At 45.9% G+C, this 19,160-nt stretch overlaps 2 protein-coding genes across 3 annotated transcripts; one reads left to right on the top strand and one right to left on the bottom strand.

Moving 5' to 3' along the window:
* Positions 1–277: 277 nt before the first annotated feature.
* LOC118219087 (insulin-like growth factor I, adult form) lies at positions 278–8,886 on the bottom strand. Of its 2 annotated transcripts, none has more exons than XM_035401958.1 (5): positions 8,495–8,886; positions 6,635–6,791; positions 4,570–4,754; positions 4,371–4,406; positions 278–3,681 (listed from the first exon to the last, which is right to left on the bottom strand). In XM_035401958.1, the coding sequence occupies exons 1-5, from the start codon at positions 8,597–8,599 to the stop codon at positions 3,622–3,624; spliced, it is 543 nt and encodes a 180-aa protein (XP_035257849.1). In that variant the 5' UTR covers positions 8,600–8,886; the 3' UTR covers positions 278–3,621. The 2 variants fall into 2 exon arrangements, with proteins under 2 accessions (XP_035257849.1, XP_035257850.1); XM_035401959.1 differs by having other exon boundaries at positions 8,360–8,876.
* Positions 8,887–12,177: 3,291 nt separating this feature from the next.
* terfa (telomeric repeat binding factor a) lies at positions 12,178–18,809 on the top strand. The gene is made up of 8 exons (XM_035402231.1): positions 12,178–12,280; positions 12,941–13,036; positions 14,163–14,382; positions 16,396–16,645; positions 17,379–17,491; positions 17,615–17,791; positions 17,965–18,082; positions 18,657–18,809. The coding sequence occupies exons 1-8, from the start codon at positions 12,178–12,180 to the stop codon at positions 18,807–18,809; spliced, it is 1,230 nt and encodes a 409-aa protein (XP_035258122.1).
* Positions 18,810–19,160: the final 351 nt, after the last annotated feature.

Here is a 19,160-nt window from a genome sequence, read left to right as displayed (position 1 = left end):
GACCGATGCGAAAGCTTGTGACAGCTCCTCTGAACGCCACAGTTTACTCTCTCACACTGAAAGGCCTCAGTGAGCATGCTCAGTAGGGAAAGATAGAGCTGCATCCAATTTTTTTTCTCCACCTCTCTGGTTTTAGTTGCAGCATCGATTTATTAATGACCATTGACTGGGCACTTAAGCGTTCCTTCCTGTCTTTTCTTTCCGTCCCCTCTCCCTCCCTCCCTCCCTCCCTCCCTCCTCTCTTTCTCTCTCTCATACACACACACACACACACACAAACGTTTCAAAAACTTTCATTAAAATGATCAATGACTTTGACAGTAGTAATAATCTGATTGATCACAAAGCACTTGTAAATAGACATTACATTATATTACATTACAGGCATTTAGCAGATGCTCTTATCCAGAGCGACGTACACAACTTGTTACATAGCATTTACATAACATCCATTTATACAGCTGGATATATACTGAAGCAATGGCAGTTAAGTTGCTCACGGGTACAACGGCAGTGTCCTACCTGGGAATAGAACCTGTGACCTTTCGGTCACAAGACCAGCTCCTTACCCAGCACTGATCTTGAATACTGTGATGTAATGAATAACAGGTCATTTTACAGTGCTTTGCTGGCACTTTGCAGAACAATGTGCTGGGATCATGGGAAACGATTTCGGAAAGCGTGTCTTTATTGTTCTTTCGTTGGCAGGGGTGACTGGTGAGTAGAGTCCAGCCAGCCAAGCCTTTCATGGCAAACAGATGTAGCAGAACATGCGACATTGTGCATGTGCACATTATGTACAATTAAGTCAAAACTTGGGATTTCTGATTCATGCAGTAAATGTGTTGCAGGTATAGACAAAAGTGCACAAGGACTTTGAATATCTAAATAATAATGGAAAGTAAAACTTCACAGTTCTCGTTTGTCAAGTCATTTGGCATAGGGATCAAAAACTTGAATAATAATAATAATAGGCCTAACAATGATAATTATAATAATTTACATTACAAACAGTAGAAAAAACTGAAAAACAATGAACCTTTGTGGGACCACATCAGATGTGATTCCAAAAAATCGATTCAGATTTGAAACATCTGCTGACTCACAAATAGCTGATTGAAATAGTTTACAAATAAGAAAAAAATTATTTAAAAAACTATTAACAGTCACAGCCACAAATCTGTGCAAAAGCATCCAGCATCTCATTTTTTTCAGAACTTTAGCCAGCCCTTGCATATAACACACTATATAGCACCATTATACGGGGTAAAATTTCTGCACATGATTTTTTGCTATATGATACTATCACATATAATGAATGACAGTAGAACAATGCATGATAAAATAAATTCCGTCGGAGTACACTAGTTGGGTTATATACAGTCGAGGTGTGGATAGTGCGGCGCAACGTGATGTGATGACATAACGATGATGTTATCGACGAGGAATGTGACGTGAAGCGACAGTGACGAGATCCAGACGGGGACGATGCGATGCGATGTTTACACAGCGATGCGTGATCGCGTGCTATTTTATATAGCCTCACGGTGGGTTCTCCAGGTCGCTTTGGCTTCACGTGCTTCCCGGTATTGGAGATTGAGCAAAACCAGGACAAACATTCTGAAACCGGGGCGGACCGACGCGACCGCGGCAATTCTCAGAACAGGGATTATCTCGCAATGTATGAACCCGCACACGGCGCGCGCGCTCTACACAGCCGAACGTGGGTCTGCGCGTCCTGGCTTCTGGAGCGCAAGCAGCGCTTATGTGTTTGTTTGAGGTGAACACCGTGTTCTGGGCGGTGTGTGTACGTGCAGACCTTTTGCCGTGCAATTTAACAGCATTTCTCTTTATCCCCCCCCCTTCTCATTTTCCTGATGAAAAATCGCGCGGTCCAAAAAAGCAAAGGTTCCTCCCAATGCTAACAGAACAGAACAGGCCAGGCCAAACTGAATTAATCATTACCCATCTGTCTCTGGGTGGCTATTCCCAGGAACCCTGGGATCTGGTTACAGTCATTACCACGGCTCCACGCTGATATCTGTCTTCAGGTCGGACCCCCTGGAGTCCTCCGGAGACACGGTGTGCCCTCTCCCCAGAGCTGAGCACCCAAAAACACAGACTGTTCTTTCCAGTTTCCTGTGATATCCTGCTAACGTTCTAACCGAGGTTATAAACCCTGCGTAAACGCACACAAAGGCTCTTTAAGCTTTCGAAAAACGCTTTTTAAAAAAAAGGTTTGTTCACTTAATTCCCCCCTTTTGCAATTGTTGATTGTTAATGAGCGAACAATACATTCTTGGAAAATAGGAATGTACAAATATGGTTTAAAAAAAGGGGTTTCTCACTCACGCAGTAAACAAACAGTCCAGAAAGTCTATCTGGCAGGCAGGTCAGTGTTTATATATTGGCTCACAGAGCTTGCTAGGCACAACTGGACAGTGCATGTCAGTAGTCTGTCTGCCCTCTCAACCAAACCTGGAGGCATGCTCCACGCAAACATCGATAACATCACTTGGCCAATGGGATTACAGATAGCTACAGCATATGAACACTTGTGACCTGTACACCACATGCAGCTGGCCGGCAGTATATGGCGTATAGCAGGGCTAATCAACTCCAGGTCCTGCGGGCCACCATCCGTGCAAGCATTATGCCGTGTTGCCTAACTAGCACAAAATGGAGTACCTTCATTATTTTATGAATGGTAAATGTCTGAAGCACACGCACAATACAGAATGTTCACTTGGTTCACACCTCTCTAACAGCATCGTTATTATTGGTTCAGCCAACCTCTATTCTGCCATTAGAGCAGTGATAGCTATACTGCCATTGAGCTTTGGTGGGGGGGGGGGGGGGGGGGGGGGGATGCTTAGCTATTCTATGAATCATCTGTAGTAATCTATGTCCCTCCAAACACAGGCCTAATTTTTAATCAGAAACCATTGGGAAGCATTTCCATTGAGAAGGAGAAGAAATTCCACATGGAATTATGACTGGGAACCATAAGAATTTTCATGAGGAATGATAGGTAATTGTACAAAAAAAAACCAAACAAACAAAAAAAAAAAAAAACCGGGTGAATTTTGCTTGCTTAATATAGTGCAAGCTGACCAATGCTGCACTCAGTCAGGGTACAACTTGGCCATTTGATGCAGATGCAAGCATTAGATATGTACTGTGCATCACTTTCGCCTTCAAGCTAAATTCATCTCGTCAGGCGAGACGACTGCAACAGGGTCACACAGGAAGCTCTGTGCCACATTGGGGGTGGGGGGGGTGGGGGGGGGGTGTGCTATATCTCCACAGGGAGGTCACAAATACACCCGATATCTCATGTTTCAGCAGCAACACTAGTTTGGCATTTTGGACAGGCACAGCCTGGGGCACACATGGTTAAGGGCCCCTAGTTGTCTCCCAGTTTGTACGATACAGTGTTGTGTAAAATCCCCAGAAAATTCCCTCTCGCCCTGTTGCAGGGTTTAAATCATCATCTCTCTCAATTCGAGTCTTCTCCCACCAGCCAGCAGCTCAACAACAGAACCAGCTGAGGCCACACCCCCTTCCTAAGTCCACCTGTCCGTCCTCGTTGTCTGACTGTGCGTCTCTCGTTTGTCTCCCTTATATCCGATAGTTCCTGCTGCCCGCGTTTCCCCGGCTGGAGTTCTTCTGGTGCGCCTCCTGAAACAGAGCAGGAAGACTCTCAGAGGCTTAGAGCATCAGCTTTGTATACTTTAATATACTACTGCTACTGATACTGATACTGAGATTGAGATTGAGACTGCTACTGCTACTACAACTGCTACTGCTACTGCTACTGCTACTGCTACTGCTACTGCTACTACAACTGCTACTGCTACTGCTACTGCTACTACTACTGCTACTGCTACTACTACTACTATTGCCACTACTACTACTACTAGTACTACTACTACTGTTACTATTACTATTACTATTACCACTACTACTACTGTTACTATTACTAATACTAATACTACTACTACTACAGCAACTAATAATAATACACTTTGTTAGGGTACATTTTGTGATCTGTAATATTACAGTGTTTAATCGTTGGTCCTAAGCTAAGTTCCCTTTGCAAGTACCCTTAAGCACCTGGGCAGGAATCTAGCAGTGTAACATTCTTGCATATTATTGCTTGCCTGCCCACTGGCTTCATTTTGCATGAAAAGGTACAGTTTGAAAGACATGAAATATTGTGACAAAGATATTATGCCAGAGGACCGAGTATCATTTTTTTGTCACATTTTGTTCCAATAGCAAAATATTCCTGAAAAAAAGATTAACATACTGATGCTGGTGCATGCTAGGAGCATGCAGCTTCACCTCTTCAGAGGGGTAGTGCATACCTTACACGACGGAGAACTGCTACAGGAAATGTGTTTCTGTAAAAAAGCACAGAAGAAGACCCATGCTGGCTTAGTGACATGGCTGAAACTCGGTGACAGGGTATCATTGTTTACTGAGAGCTTAAGACGGACAATCCCGTGACCCTGTAAGAGCCATCGTCAAACGAAGCAGGGTGCAGTGCGTCTGAGCGCCCCTCACCTTGGGGCCCTTGGGCGCGTGGGCGTGCCGCTGGGCGCGGACGGAGCGCGCGGCCTTGCCCGGCTTGGCGGGAGCGCAGTACATCTCCAGCCGCCGCAGCTCGCAGCTCTGGAAGCAGCACTCATCCACGATGCCGCCGCGACTGTGCGAGCGGCGGGAGGTCGAGCCGTAGCCTGGGCTCCTACCTGAGGGGGGGGGAAGGAGGGAGGGGTTACCTGAGAGAGAGAGAGAGAGACAGAGACAGAGAGAGGGAGAGGGAGAGGGAGAGGGGGAGAGAGAGAGAGGGGACAGAGAGAGAGAGAGAGAGAGGGGACAGAGAGAGAGAGAGACAGACAGACAGACAGAGACTGACAGACAGACAGACAGAGAAACAGACAGGTGTAGAATTCCAGTGACTTTTCCAGGAGATCTAACTCCATGCATTTGATGACAAGCAACAAAGCTCCAGTAAGCTTTTCCATGTTACCAAATGAAATAACTTAATGTGGCATTTACAATGTTGTGTGTACGCTGGTCTGGAAGGGGGGGGGGGGCAGGGCACTCAAACTGTGGAATAGATATATCCTAGAGAACGTACTGTGTGTCTACAGTGCCTCACACAACCAGTGCAGAGTCATTCAGCTAACATTGTAGGCTTCCAGTCCTGTTCCACTGTTTCTGTACGGGTGAGTTCCAGCTGGACGTAATTCTGACAGGTCAGCTGGTTTGAGCGCTGCTCAGTCTTTGAACAATGCCTTTTTTTCACACAAGAGAGGGACTTGCGCTGCCCTCCCCCCCCAGGGGCATAATTATGCAATCCAACACATCAGCGGATTCATGTTTCAATGGAGAGGGCAGGGTCTTCCCCCCAACCCCATCAGAAAGTGACCCCCCGCCCCCAGTGCCTGATACCATGACCAGTCACCCTTCCTGACAGACGGGGGTCGTTTCCTGTCTGCAGCTGGAGGTCAGTCCATCAGCACAGATGGGTTTCTAACACAATTAGTAGAAAGCAACGCAACGTGACAGAAGTTTCACGCAAGCCGTGTGATCACTTATCCAGGACAGCACGGGGGGGGGACGGGGGTACTAGCGACCACAATGCACCACGGCGTCAAGTCCGGAGTCCATAAGCGGGTCTTGGCGCACTGAGATTTCAAGCAAATAAAAAACATTTTCCGTTGGGTTTTTACTTGGAAAGATCACCAAAACTAATGTGATGGGGAAAAAAAACAGCGTGCAGGGGCATGAGCCAGGTCAGGAGGCGGGGCATGGAGTATTGCAGTGGGGGGGGGGGGGGGGGGGTTATTGACAGACAGGGATGTCTATGAGCTTTCTGAGTTTTTCAGACCCTGATCAGGTGTGAGGTTGAGCCGTTGAATGAGAAGCCCTGGGCGCTCTCTTGCTCCAGGTGTAAAGCGCACGGCTGAGATCTGAGCTCTTTTGATGTGGGATCCTCGCTGATGTTCTTTTTTTGAGCAGCTTCTCCAGTGCAGTGGAGAAACTGACAGCTTTCCTCCTCCCTCCCCGCCAACTTCGCATTTGAGGGGACAGCAGCCACCCTCCATCAACATAACGCACATTTAGCACTTGGATATGAACCCACACACACACTCACACACACACACACACACACATGCACATACACACTCACACGTACACACTCACACGCACATGCACGCACACACACACACACACATACACGCACACACACACACACACACACGCACACACACACATACACGCACACACACACACACACACACACCCTCAGCAGTAATTTCACCCTCAGCAGCCCAAATGAGGCCCCAGCATGTCTCAGTGCCTGGCCACTGTGGACAGGGAGAAACGAGCAGCAGCCCAATTCAGTAACTCTACACCCAGCCTCACACTCAGCCAAAGACACAGAACAGGGAAATGAAAGGCAAAAAAAAAAAAAAAAATCAGCTGTTTTTTTATTTATGAAGGAGTCCATTAGCAGGGGAACTGGCGAGAGAGAGAGAGAGAGAGAGAGAGGAGGGAGGACGGAGGGGGGGAGAGAGGGGGCAGCAGTGCTGCTTTATGAATAAATAATCAGTGCACTTACTGACATAGAAACCTCTGTCGCCACACACAAACTGCAGAGTGTCCACCAGCTCCGCCCCACAGAGGGTCTCAGGTCCCGCCTTCACCGCCGGGGACAGGGTAAGGATGCAGAATACCAGGGAGAGGGTGTGGCTATACCAGCAGCAGCCCATCTTACACTGCAAGAAAGGACAGCCTGTCAGACACGCAACACACCGTACACTAGCCAATGGGAGAGCGAGATATAGAGACGTGATGCACATCTCAACCAATCCGAAAAGAGAGTGAGGCAGTACGTCTTAAACCAATCAATAGGAGAAGGAGACTGTTGGCCATCACACGTGTGCAGAGTGGAGCCCAGGTAATGGCAGCTTTGGTGCCATACTCTCATCCACCCCCAATTTCCCCATCCTCATGTTAATCAGCAACAGTCTTAGCTGCCCTATCAAGTACGTTCACTATTCATTCAACTAATTCCCCTGGCTACAATGAGTCCTCTCTGTTAAATGGAGAACATCTCTTAAAGCTCAGGGATCACTCGGATAAGCAGGTGCTTATAGCAGACGCAACGACAGCGGATTACTCCTTAACAGCAACATCGATGGAAAGGCTCACAGATAAATGCAAGAACTAGCCACTACCGCTAACTGTCACCAAACACGCGCGCGCACAAACACGCACGCACCGCGCACGCACAAACGTTTTTGCAATGCAATGTTAAGACAGTATTTGCAAATTTATGAAATAAAAAGTCCAAGACGTCACAGGATCTTATACATGGTTTATAGACCGAACATTGAGTAAAATAAATAAAATATGTGAAAATGTGTCTTCCAAATTAACTTCATTTGAAGCAAGTATTGGGAAGCTAATGCTCACCATTATACAGTTACTTCTGACTAGCGCATAAAGGAGAATGTGCTTCTTCACTGACAAATGCGCCCTCCACCTCTCTTTGTCGCAACAAAGGAAAGAAATTAGACACGTGCTTGTTGAACAGGACCAGATTACTTTTTCACAAGATGCAGGAGCAGCGGATCCAGCCGCCTTCGACCAGAAAGGGAAAACGGCGAAGCCGCCGATCTGGGCTACTAGGGGATGAGCCACCGGTCAAATTAACACAATAGAGAGCATCTAGGTTCTACATCATTTGGGAGCTCTTCGTCTCCAAATTTTCCAAGGGCGCAGCGGGGAGCCACTGACATTAAAAAGCATTTTTAAAAAAGGTCTTTGAAAAGCTCATTATTATTTTCGCCGGTTCCATTTTTGCAGTCAAACTGAAGCGAGTTTGAAAGTTGAACTTAAAAAGTATGGAGCATCCGAGAGAGGTTTATACTTAGGAGCTCACGCCTCTGCCAAGGTGCTCCTAAATGCAGCCAGCATATCAGTTTCTACAGCGCACACTGTAGCTAAACAACTGTCTATACACAATTACACCCTAAAACTGTGAGTGTTCATACATTTACGCACACACACACGACTACATATTCTGCATACATACAGAATACATGTCTGCCCCTGGTTCTTCAAAACCACAATTAATGAGAAACAAAACATTTATAGTATAATGTGATCGGTATGACAAAGCACAGGGATATTTCCGCAGAAAATGTTGCGTTATGCACATATTTACAAACTATTTCGCACAAATATTGTAATTACTCAGTATAAAAGTTATTATGAAATAATGCTAAAAATATTGCCGGGAAAACTATCAATATTAAAGTGTACAAATCAGTAAAGTTACCTTGAAGACATGGCATAACCACTGAAAGATATAACCGTTAGACATCCCCACGGGTATCCTTCTGTCAAACCCCAAGAAATATGAATTTATTTCAAGGCATTAAAAATCCCGCGCAGAAGATGCTGAGATTCACACCTCAATATTCCGTCTATGCTCCATAGCGCAGCATCGTTTCGGTGAAGTGAGGTTTGGGCAGCTGGAAACGGATTCACGAAGAAAATCCCCAGCATTTATCCACATTACATTGACGTTTTCAACAGGAAACAGCTGGACGCACACTTGATTCTCCTCTCGTTAAGTTATTCATTAAGGATGTTGGGCAAATTTTCAAATAACGTCATTCTACCTTTGCCTCAGATGGGACTGAATTTTGATCTTGTAAGGACTTTCAAGATTATGAATTCTCGTGCTACCCACGCTCTTTATTAAAGCTTGTTAGGTGAAGAATAATATATTATCGTCGCTCACTGACAGTGCTAAGAAAGTTGTGACGCGCAACTGGAAGAACGCTCTTCGATAAGCACTTTTGCGCTTCTATAAGCGTCATACATTATATTTGTTATATGCAACATCGCCCGGAATAGAAACACATAAATGTAGTAGTAAAATATAAATCTCTAGATTATTAGCCAAGCGATTATGACTCAAACCTGTTCCATTAGTGGCTTTAAAACAAAAAACACATGCACACTTTTGTCTTGTTTGGAAACGTCTTAAACACAGAGATACACCAAACTGTTCCAATAAACCCGAGGAATATCTAGAGAAAAACACTGGGATTCGTGTGCGTTTGCTGCGCATCATTTAAATTAAATTAGGCAGGATGTTCCGGCGTGGTGAGACAGGTCGACTTGACCTCGGAAGGGGCGGAGGGCTGCTACAGCGACTGCTTTGTGTGCGGTCTGTTTATTCTGCTAGACGGCAATGTCCGAATTCAAATGAACAGAAGGCTAGGTCCGTGTGTAAAGACACAGAGCTCATCCATCTGATAAAATGAGAGAGGTTGTCTCTGTTGCGACACAGTCCTTCCTATGCGATCGAACGGACATTGTTGGTGGACAGATGAAACAGGATGCAAACACAAACCGTGCGTCTCTGCATCGTCTCAAATGCCGACACGCAAATAGAACACCTGTCATAAGTAGCTCAATGCTGTAAAGTTACTACAACCTTGGCCTGCGAAACAATGCTGCCAGACACCTGAATTAATTCCCCTATAAACAGAAAAAATGTCCCCATACCACCTCTTAATGTCCTCCATCTGTCATTGGACATTGAGCGTGTTTTTTTCCTTCTTTTTACTTTTAAGTGAACACAAATATGTGATCTTTAAAAATGATCCCCTACCTGTGAACTAAAGGGAGAGTTGCGTGAAAGCCTTTATTCTGTGATGGTAGAGTAGCGGGGGCTGGCAGCTCCTCTTGGGAAGAAGGGTACCGAAGTAGATTTACATAATTAAATGTAATTAAATAATAGCCCAATATATGTTTGTAACATTTCTTTCAAAATGTTTCAGGGTTAATAAAGATGCAATTCACAAATGCGCTATGGCCAAAATCAAACCCAAAACTTTTGGCGTAAGGGGTGGGGGTGGGGGGGGTGTTCGCTCTTTCCAACACACCGAATTCATAATAGCACCGTGACTCCATCTAGTGATTTTTTGAAAAATTACAATTCGAATGAGAACGTGGTTTTAAAGATCAACGTTTTAAAAAACGTTGCAAAGCCTGTAAGCGAGTGTCTAAGAAAAAGTGCGAAAGATTTGAGAAAATTCGCTTGAAAAATTAAGTTTGGAAAGTTGTATGTGTAACCCACAACTCGTGAATGAAGTTTTCAAAAAACAAAGCTTTCGAAAAAGAGTTTTAGAACTGTTTATGATGCACTGCAGTGGGTAGAGGAAATACATCCAGTAAGACAAGAAGTTCGTTCAGACTCAAGTGCAGCACTGTTAAGTTTAAAATATTGTCTAGTTGCAGAGAGGCGAATGAGAGGCATCAATTGTAAAGCGCATTGGATAAAAGCGCTATATAAATGCAGTCCATTCATTCCATTCATTCAGAGGACATACTATGTAAAATATTGTAAACCTCGGTTGACACTTAGAATCAGCGAGTTTTTGTGGATCCCGACTCAGGTGGGAGTTGAGGGGAACGAGACATTAAAACGGAAGAAGAAGAATAAGACCGCGGAACAATTAGTACCTTGGTGGGATGATAAGTGCAAACAAGCAGTAAAGAGTAGGCGTTTAAACTAGTCAAAAGATCCCATAATTTTCAGCATTTGGTCCAGTACAAAAAAGCACAGGCAATGGTTAAGAAAACGATAAGACAGACAAAGAGGTCATATTGGAGGAAGTTCTGTGGGTCAATTGGGAACACCACTCAGATAGGAGAAGTTTGGGGAATGATAAAGAAAATGGGAAAAGGAGATAGGAGAGAATGGAACTACCAGAAGGACAGAAAGTCATCCAACTAAGAGGGTATTGGAGGCTAGTTGGGAGAGGGAAAAAGCACAAAAAACAAGCTTTGGATGGGTAGGCAAGGACATTGTAGAACAAATGCAAATTCATGAAATTGAATTTTGTCCAACTGTGTTGTGGCCTGTGAGACCATTCTGGATGTTGCAAAATGCTTATGTGGACATAGAACTATTGAATATAAAGCACAGAAATAAAACAGCAGATTTAGTTCAGGAATATTACATGCATAGGGACAGGAATTACAAGGACTATTTACAGATTTTTACAGATGGGTCAAAGGATCCAATAACAGAGGTGACAGGGGCTGCAGTGGTGATTCCCAGTCACCAGACTGGAATCAGTAAGGAATGTCAGATTATTTGAGCATTTATGCTGTTGAGCTAATTGCAGTTCTGTTAGGATTAGAGTGGGTGGAAGGAGTGACGGCAAATAATATACTCATCTGTAGTGACTCTGTATCAGCATTGTCAAGCATTAAAACAGGATCAGGAAGTAATCACCAAGACATATTATATGAACTTTTGTTTAATAATTCAAGGATAACTAATCAAGGGAAAAACATAAAGTTCATGTGGGTACCAGCACATTCACGAATCCAGGGAAATGAAAAAGCAGATAAGTTGGCGAAGGAGGCGGTCAGGAGAGAGTATGTGGACCTTAATGTTAAACTTTCAAAATCAGAGGGGAAAAGCATCGTTTGGAGGGGAGTAATCAAACAATGGCAACAACATTGGGATAGTGAAACAAAAGGAAGACATTTATATAAAATACAAAATAAAGTAGGAACGGTAAGAAACAGTGGAACCGATAGAAGAGAGCAAGTAATCATAAGTAGATTAAGAATTGGTCACAGCAACTTGAATAGCACACTATTTATTATAGGAAAACATCCAACTGGATATTGCGATCAGTGCCAGGAATCAGAAACAGTGGAGCATGTCCTGATTGAATGCAGGAAGTATGAGCAAGAAAGAAGGGTAATGTTTACAGGGTTACAGAGACTAGGAGTAGAGGCAAGGCTTACAGATCTGCTTGAGTGTGGGGACAGGGTGGAGGGAAAGAAGGTGATATTTAGTTTTTAGAGGGCAACTACAGAATAAGTAACAGAATACAAGAGATCCAGACAGCAGTACATGGTTAGATCCAGAAGGAGGCGGTAATGCAACTGAAAAGGGCGCCAACCGCCGTAAAACACCAAAGAAGAAGAGGAAGAAGAAGAAGAAGAAGAAGCAGCAGCAGAAGAAGAAGAAGACGACCGCGGGACAACAGAAAACAGTCGAAACGTTCGGTGGTCAACATGGGATCTATTGATCCGAGGATGGAGGCCTTTATACAAGGCATGGTAAATGACTGGTGCGCTGACTGGTACACAACGGTTGCCATCAACGCTTTCAGAGGCGCGGACTACGAGAAATTTTATAAATTTCGGGATGTAATTCAAGGTAAGTTTAAAAAAAATGTAAGTTTCATTATTGCCCAACAAACGAGACGACAACATTACGCAGATGTTACACAACATTATACTAAATAATGCAATGCGTAACACTTCAGACATATAAATATTACAGGGGATACAGATAACACCGTACTTAAAAGAAAGCATCAGACCTAGTTCGATACTCGTAAATTACTCTTAGCGTTCGCTAAAATATTGCCAACGCAAATGATACGTTTGCAGTATTCAATAGCTAGTTATTGTTATTGCCAAGTTACGGCTTGTAACGTTTTACAGTGATATGCAACATAGTTAGCTACTTTAAATGAGCTAACCAGCCTAAACATGGTTTTGAAATAACTGGTTCTGTAGAGTCAATGGCTTTCTGTACTGTTGTTGCTTAGCTAGCTATTTTGAAATTCGCAATAGGAATTTTGTAATAATTACATCTGGGCAATTTTAAAATGCTGCCACCTTAATCATAATAACACCGCATTGTTGGTTGTTTTTGTACCCTTTATGGAAATACATGTTCAGTATAAATTGCATTTGAGTTCTGTGCAAACATAAGCAAGACCCTTACTGGGTGGCAACACAGCTAGGCTGTTTGGGTACGTATGTTTGCCTCTGATACGTTTGACTGTTTTAACATCGCTGATTTATCCAGGTTTAGTTGCACTGCCGGTGGAAAACATGGAAAAGTTCAAGAGACGGATACGTGTGATTCAGTTCCTGTCCCGGATCCATGACTGCAACAAACCGGGTGAGAAATTTCAGGAAAAGACTCGTTTTAAAAAATGATACTCCACGTTTACGTTATGAACACATAATGCATTATTCTGCACCAAATACGTGCACCAATGATAATTAGGCCTACTTTGCGTCAAGGTGAATTTCGTATATTCCTTTGGTAAAGCGGAGTCCCGCCAAATTTTTCATTTTCCTTCTCCTTCTGTGCAGATTCACTGACCTAATTTGTGCTGTGTGGATCAGCTAGAGAAGTGGGCATGGTTTGTAGCATATAATGGAGGACAGAGAGGTTTGGAGTGCAGTAAGCTCATGTCCTTCATGTCATATCAGGCACGCTAAGGCACACGATATTGTCAGCTTTACCTGCCTGCATCTTTCTGGATGAGACACACAACTCCAAACTGTGTTCTCCTGACCACAGAGCACTCGAGAAAAATACATAGTATGGTCATGAGTCCATCTATCAAAGGATTCCAAAATTTTAGTTGGGAGCAGATTTTAAATCAGATTCTTTTTTTTTCCGGGTTTGGAATAAGTCACAGAGTAGGCATACATTGATATGTGATTATTTGGTTGTTTTTAAATGTTCCATACTTGCAATCGTAATTATAATTTAGGATTCATAAATCATTAAGTTTGGTTCCGTCACAGCTGGCACTGTGCTTATAACTGCAATAATTATTTTAATTGTACATTTTATTCTATAGTTTTTTTTTTTTTTTTGCTCTCTTCAAAAACCTTCTGTGGACAAGTGTTGAGAATTAGCATGTATGCTAAAACACTTAAGCAATGCATCTGGTTTGTCCAATGTGATTGTGATGTCCATGTCAAATAAACATAACTTAACTGTCGATGACCCTGGCTCTGGCTTTAGGTGACATGAGAGGGGGAATACCGGCAGCTTTCGGTAGGTCACCGACAGACTTCCCAAACGTTCATTGTGTTCGAGTTTCTCTGTTCTGCTTCTTTTTATTTTTTGCAACAGTTCACGTTGCTTGCATTTGATCCTTGGTTCATAAAACTTGCCACTGCTGACATTTGGCACTCAAATGCCGGCAGACAAAATCATTTCAGGTGGTGTATGAAAATGCAGTAATTGGTTTCCGATTGCTTCCACGCCCCCCCCTTCTCCCCTCCAGATTTAATCTTTGAGTACGAGGAAGACTGCTCACCGCTGGAGTCTGCTTTGCGGCTGGTCCTCTCCATCGAACAGGAGATCTTTGTTCCATGGGACGTTGCGGATAATACTAAGAAGTCTATCTTAGAGGCGGTGAGCACTTCCCCCTGGGCCAGCAGCTGCCCCTGTAACCTGAGCCAGGGGACTGCTGTCTGTCCGAACTCCGAAGACAAGGAAACTGAGTAATATCAAATAATGACCACGATTTGAATAGAAAGTTGTTATGACCGCTGTTTTAAAAGAAGAAAAATGAGGATCAAGTACAGCCCTTCTGTGAATTTGATTGGATTTAAAATGGCAAGTGGCATTCTGGTGTTGACAATGGGTTGACTTGATCTCATTTTTCTTCCTCTGGCCTTGTTTTAACAAACTCTAAGGGTTTGAAACTTAAGGGCAGAAATAAGAGCAACAATCCATTCATTTAAAAAAAAAAAAAAAAAAAAAAAAAAAATTATTTTGCTTGTTGGATTTGCCAGGAGTGATTAAGAGCCCAGGCACATAGAAAGGAGAGGTTCTGATTGGTCGATGCTCCATTTGGCTCATGCCTTCATGTCGATGCCGTGGAGGTCCATGGCACGAGGCAGCCATTAGCATCCGGGTCCATTTCACTGCTGTGCAGTGCGCAGAGTGGCGTAACGTTTCGGACCTTTCCTGAACGTGGCCGTTGGCTTGGGAGAGGAAGAGGAAGAGGAAGGCGAGGCGCAGGAGCGTCCTTCTGCAGCACGTTTCAGCGCTTGCTCTCGCTGGACGTGCGCGAGTTTGAGCAAGGCGTCCCGTTCTCTCACACCGCCTTTCTCTTTCTCAAACAGCTGGTGACGACCTTGAGGAAGCAGAAGCAGCATATGAAACCGGAGGAACTTATTCAAAAATGGGATTTCCCAAAAAAATCACAGGCAAGTTCTCCAAAGTCTGACTCTCCGTCAGATACCAAAACTTTCAGTGCTGAAACTTCTGGCAGTGAAGTTGTCATTCTGTCAAAAGGTGAAAGTGTTGCTTGAGGTTGGTGTTTGTTTTCCCACAGAAAGAAAGACTTCTGGAGTTGCTGTCTAAGTATGAGGTAGACCCTGCCCACGAGCAATTTAGCTACGAGGCGTTCAAAAAATCAATGATGGAATTTTCCGAAAACATCTTCACCATGCCACAGCCTTTCTTGCGCTTGGTATGTTCATAAGTCCGTCTTTATTTTTATTTTTTAAAGCTGTGTTGTCTTCCTAGTCAAAAAAACTTGCAGTAATAAAATTTTACTTGAAAAGTGTTTATTCATTGAAATAGAATGAGGTCATGACTCACTGTGGTCACTGAAGTACCCATGGCTCTTATTTAAAGAGTTGGGGTGTGTACCCCAACGTCCTCATAAAATATAGGACTGGCAAGGCAACCTTAAATTCCTGAACCGCTACAGGGGGAAGACTACTGAAGATGTGAATGCTACAAAGTGCTAATTGCTGATATTCCTAACACTAGAGACTACTAGTCAAGAGACACTAGTAGTCCCCGGTAGCCTCAATACTCTTAACACTGGACGGTATTAAAGCTGCATAGGGATCACTCTGATGTACAGTAGATGCTCAGGTAACAGAGTCCTAACCAGAACAGGAGCGCTTACCTGTGTGCTGCTTGTCTCAGATTGCAAAGGAGGAAATCGCCAGCAAGTATTTGTATGAACACGGAATCAGCAACTGTCAGACGGCTTCGCGGGACGGAGAAGCCGGACCCTCGGCTAGGCTCACAACGCCTGTTGTAATGTGAGTGTGTGTATGAGGGAGCGTGAGCGTTCATCTAGGAGTGAGTGAGTGCATGCGTGTGTGTCTGCACATGTGTGTGTGTGAGTGTATGAGTGCGTGTGTGTCTGCACGTGTGTGTGTGAGTGAGTGTATGAGTGCGTGTGTGTGGGTATGAGTGAGTGAGTGTATGTGTGTGTGTGCGTGTGTGGGTATGAGTGAGTGAGTGTATGAGTGCGTGTGTGTGAGTGAGTGTATGAGTGCGTGTGTGTGGGTATGAGTGAGTGAGTGTATGTGTGTGCGTGTGTGGGTATGAGTGAGTGAGTGAGTGTGTGTGTGTGTGTGCGTGTGTGGGTATGAGTGAGTGAGTGAGTGTATGTGTGTGTGTGTGCGTGTGCGTGTATGAGTGAGTGAGTGTGTGGGTGTGCACTCGGTACTCACAGCCTTCTCTGACACACATGCTCGCTGTCTCAGGTACAGCGGGAACCCTAATGGCGTGCATCTGAATCGCTCCGTGCTTAGGGCTGCCGACGGGACCGAGAGAGGGGATCAGCAGGGAGGCGCCTCCTTCAGTGATCTGGAGTGCGAGGTGAGGCAGGAGGTGGAGTCTGAGAACGCCCTGCTAGAATGCCCTGCCGAGGGGTCCCAGACGCTAAGGCCCTGCACCATCCCTTGGCTGGTCCTGCAGGAGGACAGCCAGGAGGACAGCCAGGTGGCCGTTGCGGTCAGCCAGGCGGAGCGCGCGGCCCGGGAAGGGAAGCCAGGAGCTGACCCGGAGGAGCGCGCGGCCCAGCCCGAAATACCGCACACTGCCCCAGCCCAACCCACTATCCAGCCCCAAAAACCACACACTGGCCCAGCCCAACCCACTATCCAGCCCCAAAAACCACACACTGCCCCAGCCCAACCCACTATCCAGCCCCAAAAACCACACACTGCCCCAGCCCAACCCACTATCCAGCCCCAAAAACCACACACTGCCCCAGCCCAACCCACTATCCAGCCCCAAAAACCACACACTGCCCCAGCCCAACCCACTATCCAGCCCGAAAAAACCACACACTGCCCCAGCCCTACCCACTATCCAGCCCCAAAAACCACACACTGCTCCAGCCCTACCCACTATCCAGCCCCAAAAACCACACACTGCCCCAGCCCAACCCACTATCCAGCCCCAAAAACCACACACTGCCCCAGCCCAACCCACTATCCAGCCCGAAAAACCACACACTGCCCCAGCCCTACCCACTATCCAGCCCCAAAAACCACACACTGCTCCAGCCCTACCCACTATCCAGCCCCAAAAACCACACACTGCTCCAGCCCTACCCACTATCCAGCCCCAAAAACCACACACTGCCCCAGGCCAACCCACTATCCAGCCCGAAAAACCACACACTGCCCCAGGCGAGTCCGTAGCCCGGCCCCAGACACCCCCACCTGAACCCGCCGCCCAGCCCGAAAAAGCACGCAACGCCCTGGAGAAGGACCCGAGCAGCGAGGAGTCGCCGCTCAGCGCCCCGCCGTCCCCGGTGCTGCCCTGCAGGAGGCCGCGCGACCGCCGCGCCAGGTAAGCCCGCACCGCCGCACTCTGGCCTCCGGGAGGCGCCGTCGCGTCTGCGCGCCAGCTAGGGTTGGCGCTGGGTTGCCTGGGTTACGCTGGCTCAGCCCTCTCCTCCTGCCCCCTTCGCAGGCGCTTCAGTGACAGCGACGTGTCGCTCACCCCTGAGGACGCCGCCCCGGGGACCTCCGCCCTGGGGACCTCCGCCCCGGGGACCACCGCCGCCCCGGGGACCACCGCCGCCCCGGGGACCACCGCCGCCCCGGGGACCTCCGCCGCCCCGGGGACCTCCGCCCCCAGCAGGACGCCGTAAGTCTGCCGTCATGTGCACGCGCGTTACCTGTCTGGCACCTGTTCCCAGAGCCAGAGCCAGAGCCAGACCTCGGGCTTTTCCCTGAGCTCACCGGTGCAGAGCGATGGGTTTAGAGGCGCTTCCTCGCGACAGCGCCTTTAAACACAGCCCCCGTTTCCTCTTCCTGTAGGAGAAAGCACAGGATGCTGGACTCCGCCACAGAAACGAAGGTGGATTGGAGCGACGAGGAGGCCCTGTTCTCTGGTGAGGCCCGGCAGGGTAGGATGCTGCACTGCTTCAGTTTGGACGTGTAAAAGTACAGGAGTCATTTTGTGATATTAGATAAAATGCAAGAAATTAAAAATCTATTTTCTTTTTTTTTTTAAATGGTGGAATGTGAAAATAAACTGCTGCACATGAGGGTTAATATTTTTCTTTTTTGTCCAATTGCTTTTTAAGGCTTTAAAAGGACTAGAAGGAGCGTGAGAAAGAAGGTATTTTTCCTCTTTGTTCACTGATATGCTTATTACATGTTACATTGACATGATTCTTTTTGCTTCGGGAGACCTGTTCGTCCACAGTTCATCCATTTTAGCAGGCTACGTTATGTATAAAACTACTGGCTAATTTGTGGATGTTGCTGGCTGGTGCAAAAGTGGTGGACCAATGGTGGTGTGTGGTTAACCCTACAAGGTGTGAGATCACAAACGTGTGATTAGAACGTTCGTAACGGAACATTCTATTGCTGATGTCACAATCGCTGCAACTGGCAACTGAAAGCAGTGGAGATCTAGAACACTGAAAATGGAGTTCTAGAAAAAAAGAAACATTGCAAAATAACCCTACTCTTTATAATACGGGATGAACTGTGGTTGGTTGCAGGCCTGGACGGAAGAGGAGAGCGAGTGGGTGCGGCAAGGAGTGGCAAAGTACGGCGAAGGAAGCTGGGCCAAAATCAGGGACTGGTTCCCCTTCAAGGGCCGGACGTCGGTCAACATCAAAGACCGATGGCGGACCATGATGAAGCTGAAGTAGCTGTGGGGGCCGGAGAGCCCGCGTTGCTCTCGGCGTTCAGGGCCAGAGCAAACGGAATTTCAACTGTTCAATATTTGAATGCCAAGTTTTTTGCACGGTTTGCTTTTTTACTTTTTTTATTGAACCCGAGTTATGGTTAGTTAACTTTTTCTTTTATTGAACCTGAGTCCTGAGTTGTGGTTAGTTTCCTAAGGATCCTTTTCTAGAAGTTTCCCAAATGCCTTTGGAGTTTTTTTTTGTGGAAAAAAACAAATGAGGAAGGAGCAAGAGACATTATATCAGTTTAACAAAAAATGAAGTACCATTTGTACCAAGTGGAAATAGTGTTCATACCAATGTTGGCATTCTGTG

The sequence above is a fragment of the Anguilla anguilla genome, chromosome 19 (genome assembly GCF_013347855.1).
Source record: "Anguilla anguilla isolate fAngAng1 chromosome 19, fAngAng1.pri, whole genome shotgun sequence".
Classification (NCBI taxonomy): Eukaryota; Metazoa; Chordata; class Actinopteri; order Anguilliformes; family Anguillidae; genus Anguilla; species Anguilla anguilla.
The sequence above is the reverse complement of the archived record's forward strand: the minus strand, read 5'-3'. Positions and strand labels throughout refer to the sequence as shown.

What these genes read in the sequence shown, in the direction of transcription:
- LOC118219087 (XM_035401958.1), bottom strand. Translation starts at nt 8,599, where the DNA reads ATGTGGATAAATGCTGGGGATTTTCTTCGTGAATCCGTTTCCAGCTGC. An exon ending in AGCATAGACGGAATATTGAG is followed by an intron (nt 6,792 to 8,494) that starts GTGTGAATCTCA and finishes CCTTTCTTGCAG; the next exon opens with TGTAAGATGGGCTGCTGCTG. An exon ending in ACGCGCCCAAGGGCCCCAAG is followed by an intron (nt 4,407 to 4,569) that starts GTGAGGGGCGCT and finishes GCTTTTTTACAG; the next exon opens with AAACACATTTCCTGTAGCAG.
- terfa (XM_035402231.1), top strand. Translation starts at nt 12,178, where the DNA reads ATGGTAAATGACTGGTGCGCTGACTGGTACACAACGGTTGCCATCAAC. An exon ending in CCATGACTGCAACAAACCGG is followed by an intron (nt 13,037 to 14,162) that starts GTGAGAAATTTC and finishes TCTCCCCTCCAG; the next exon opens with ATTTAATCTTTGAGTACGAG. An exon ending in TGCACTGCTTCAGTTTGGAC is followed by an intron (nt 18,083 to 18,656) that starts GTGTAAAAGTAC and finishes GGTTGGTTGCAG; the next exon opens with GCCTGGACGGAAGAGGAGAG.